This window comes from Pinus tabuliformis, chromosome 7 (assembly GCF_031772625.1).
Source record: "Pinus tabuliformis cultivar Carrire ecotype Pingquan chromosome 7, CPIR1, whole genome shotgun sequence".
NCBI lineage: Eukaryota > Viridiplantae > Streptophyta > Pinopsida > Pinales > Pinaceae > Pinus > Pinus tabuliformis.
Window position 1 is genome coordinate 2,001,845,621 of NC_142293.1, and position 3,355 is coordinate 2,001,848,975.

At 34.4% G+C, this 3,355-nt stretch overlaps 1 protein-coding gene across 1 annotated transcript; it reads left to right on the forward strand.

The window, feature by feature from the left end:
* Positions 1-1,125: 1,125 nt before the first annotated feature.
* LOC149256499 (uncharacterized) lies at positions 1,126-3,050 on the forward strand. The gene is made up of 3 exons (XM_089457442.1): positions 1,126-1,446; positions 1,802-1,931; positions 2,237-3,050. Exons 1-3 carry the CDS (start codon positions 1,296-1,298, stop codon positions 2,889-2,891), a joined length of 936 nt encoding a protein of 311 aa, XP_089313568.1. The 5' UTR covers positions 1,126-1,295; the 3' UTR covers positions 2,892-3,050.
* The last annotated feature ends 305 nt before the right edge of the window (positions 3,051-3,355 follow it).

The following is a 3,355-nucleotide window of genomic DNA, read 5'->3' on the forward strand; positions in this document are numbered from 1 at the left end:
CGTCATCATCATCATCAAACTTTTGAACTACAACATACATACTATACATTCTTAAGACAGCTAAAAAAAAATAAAAAAAATCTTGTAGAGGTAGTGTTTGAATTGTGTTTTTGATGGTGCAAATGGATTCAGCACCATCAAAAACGTCTAGAACACCTAAAATTTTGAAGTTTAACAACTATAACTTGGATTTACAAAAATCTTTGCCGGATTTTCTGTAAATATGACCAAAATTTCCATAATTTTCCAGGCAATTCCTCCAGCTAATTAGACTACAGCCATTCTAAATACTTATTTAAACTCAACTCAAGTAATTATTATTATTTTGTCCACCTACATTTAACAATAAAATATTTAGCTTTTAAATAAAAACATATTACACACACTTGAGATACTTGTTATACAATTCTAGATACTTGATATACTTCTTATGTCATTGCAAATTTACCATAAGCCTCACATATTACACACTTGAGATAATTGTTATACAATTCTAGATACTTGATATACTTCTTATATCATTGCAAATTTACCATAAGCCTCTCAGACACTGACAATGAGAATGCATTGCACATTTCTTTTTTATAATACATTTTTTTTTATAAGACCCTAGATTTGCACATTTCTTTTTTAATAATACATTTCTTATAATACCCTAGATTTGCTCTATTTGGCCATGAAATAGTTAGAAATGATTGCACATTTATTTTTTTATCTGTACAGTTTTGATTATTCACATTTGGCCAATGAATATCAGGAAAATTCACATTGCAAGAGCCATTTCAAGAACTTGCACTAGGTTATCCCGATTGGAAACATACGGTTTCTCATTGCCATTTTTTGGGGTGCGAGCGAAAGAAGGGCAGTTGTGCTTCAGAACGGCAGTTGGGGAATTCTAAAGGCTCTGCGAATCTCCAGGGTCAAACCATATAGATCTCAATAGCTTTTCTTTTAAAGAAATAGAATGTGGACATGAATCCAACACATCGTTAACGTTGAAGATTTATCAACTTGCTAACGTGGGGACACAGGGACGACACATTTGGTTGTCCTTTGCTCTGTCACAGCGGTCAGGTAAATAGCCAGGCTTTAGTACTCGGGTCTGGATTCTCTGATACGACCACGAGGCCCACGTTGTTCCAATTTTTTAACAAAATTCACATCGGACTGTAGTCGATTATCATCTTATTAGGACTCTGCAAGGGGAGAAGAACGTTTAAGAAGTGGTCGCTGAAAGATAGAATTGCATTTAACCTGCTAGTTGAGTGTTTGTTAGATCGATCAGGTCACAGACCATGGGTAGATCTCCTAGTTGTTGTTGGAGATGTTCAAAACATGAGAAAGACCTCAATCGCAGGACTTGGACTGCTATCGAGGACAGGATTTTGAGTGAATACATTAAAATTCATGGAGCTGGTCAATGGAGATCTCTTCCCATCAAAACAGGTGATCCATTTCCCCTATTTCCGAGAGTGAAATGACTATGGATAATCCATATCTCTAGATTAATCTGTAACAAATAGAATCTCATAGGCTTATCAGATGCAGCAGGGTTATTTTTGTATGGAGTACCGATTTTAACAGTATTTCAAAATTCTAGCCTCTAGGGCGCACAAATAATTTATGACTATAATTTTATTTATGAGAGTTCAAAATATTTACAGAATCTACGATCTAACTTAATTCAAGGAATATTATAAAAAATGTGAAAAGCATTAATTAGATTTTCCCAAATGTTTTTTTGAATGAGAAGCTTCTAAACTAATAGACTGAGTTTGAGCTGAAGATGTTTGTTTTACAGGTCTTAAGCGATGTGGAAGAAGTTGTAGACTGCGTTGGTTGAACTATCTTCGTCCAGAAATTAAACGCGGAGATATATCTCCCGAAGAAGAGGATCTATTAATCAGATTACATCGTCTTCTTGGTAATCGGTATGCGATTCAAAATCTCAGAATATGACGATTCAAGGTTTATTAGATGGATAAGGTAATAAATAACTGGCTTGCTAATGGGTAGTAAATAAATAACTGGTTTGATAATGGGTAGTAAATGTGCGGAGCTGTTTTTTACTGGCTTAAATCCAATGGTGGACACAGGTATTTACTGCCTATTAGTAAACCATTTATTTTCATCGAATATATAAACATTCAATCGAGAACTGGTACAATGATTTCAAAGTTTTCTCTTCAAATTTGGAAGTTGATATATATATTTCATGGTAATGTGCATTGTACAGATGGGAATTGATAGCTGGGCGACTTCCTGGTAGAACAGGTAATGAAATAAAGAATTATTGGAACACCCAGATGAGCAAGAAGGTCCGACTGCATGATATGGAGCCCAAATTTCATAATCATTTCAAGGAAAGGGACATGGATTCTTACTCTAATTGTGATGAGGGAGGAGTCATAAACAAAGATATTTGCACTTTCCAAAACACACCAATAAATACAACAGCAGTAAGATACAGTGGAAGGGTAACAACAGATGTATGCAATGTTGATAGTTATGATTATGATAAGGTTCCGGATACCCATGACGGTATTAATCCAGAAGAAGGCCTAAAAGTAGAAGATGGTCATGTTGTTGAAATAGATACCTCCAAATCATGGTGCCAATTATTGTTGGAGGATTGCATGGGAGATTCTCAGTCCGATCGATGGAAAGCTGTTGACGGTCTTCAACAAAGCAGCATTATACGCACTAGCAATGCAACAGATGATCCTCACAATTCCACCTCTCCTTCCGTCAGTCGAGGCATAATATCAACAGAAAATTATTCTTCTTCTCGTAATTTATTTGACCAGGAATTCTCACATACCAAGGATTTCACTTTCTCATATTTAGATAGCTTCTTGGACTTGGACGAGCCGTCCTTTGTTATTTCCTAGTTTATAGTATGTAGAGTTTAGGTAGTGCGATTACGTCAGAATTTGCCTTATTAGAAGAAACAATGGCTCTGGTAGAGACATTGATGAAGAAATTTGGCCTCTGTGTTTACTTTTAGTTCTCAATGTAAAAGAACTTTGAAGTTTTATATGCATATTGTAATTATTTTATTCCGCACAGGATTTATTGACTGGCTTAATATCTCGCATGAAAGTGAGAAGGATGGAGAAAATATTTATGATTCGATGAGAAATGTGTGAACTAATAAATTGTGCTTAACATGATTGATCGGACGGTTGCAAGGAATCTATAAAATATCAATAATCCTAATTTAAGTGAGGAAAATATTAAGCAATATTTATTAATTTAATAATTGGTTTGATGCTTTTGTTGGATGAGAATAATATAGTTTTTGTATTAATATACAAAAAGAAAAAAGCAACGAGTTTATCATTATTTATTTTTT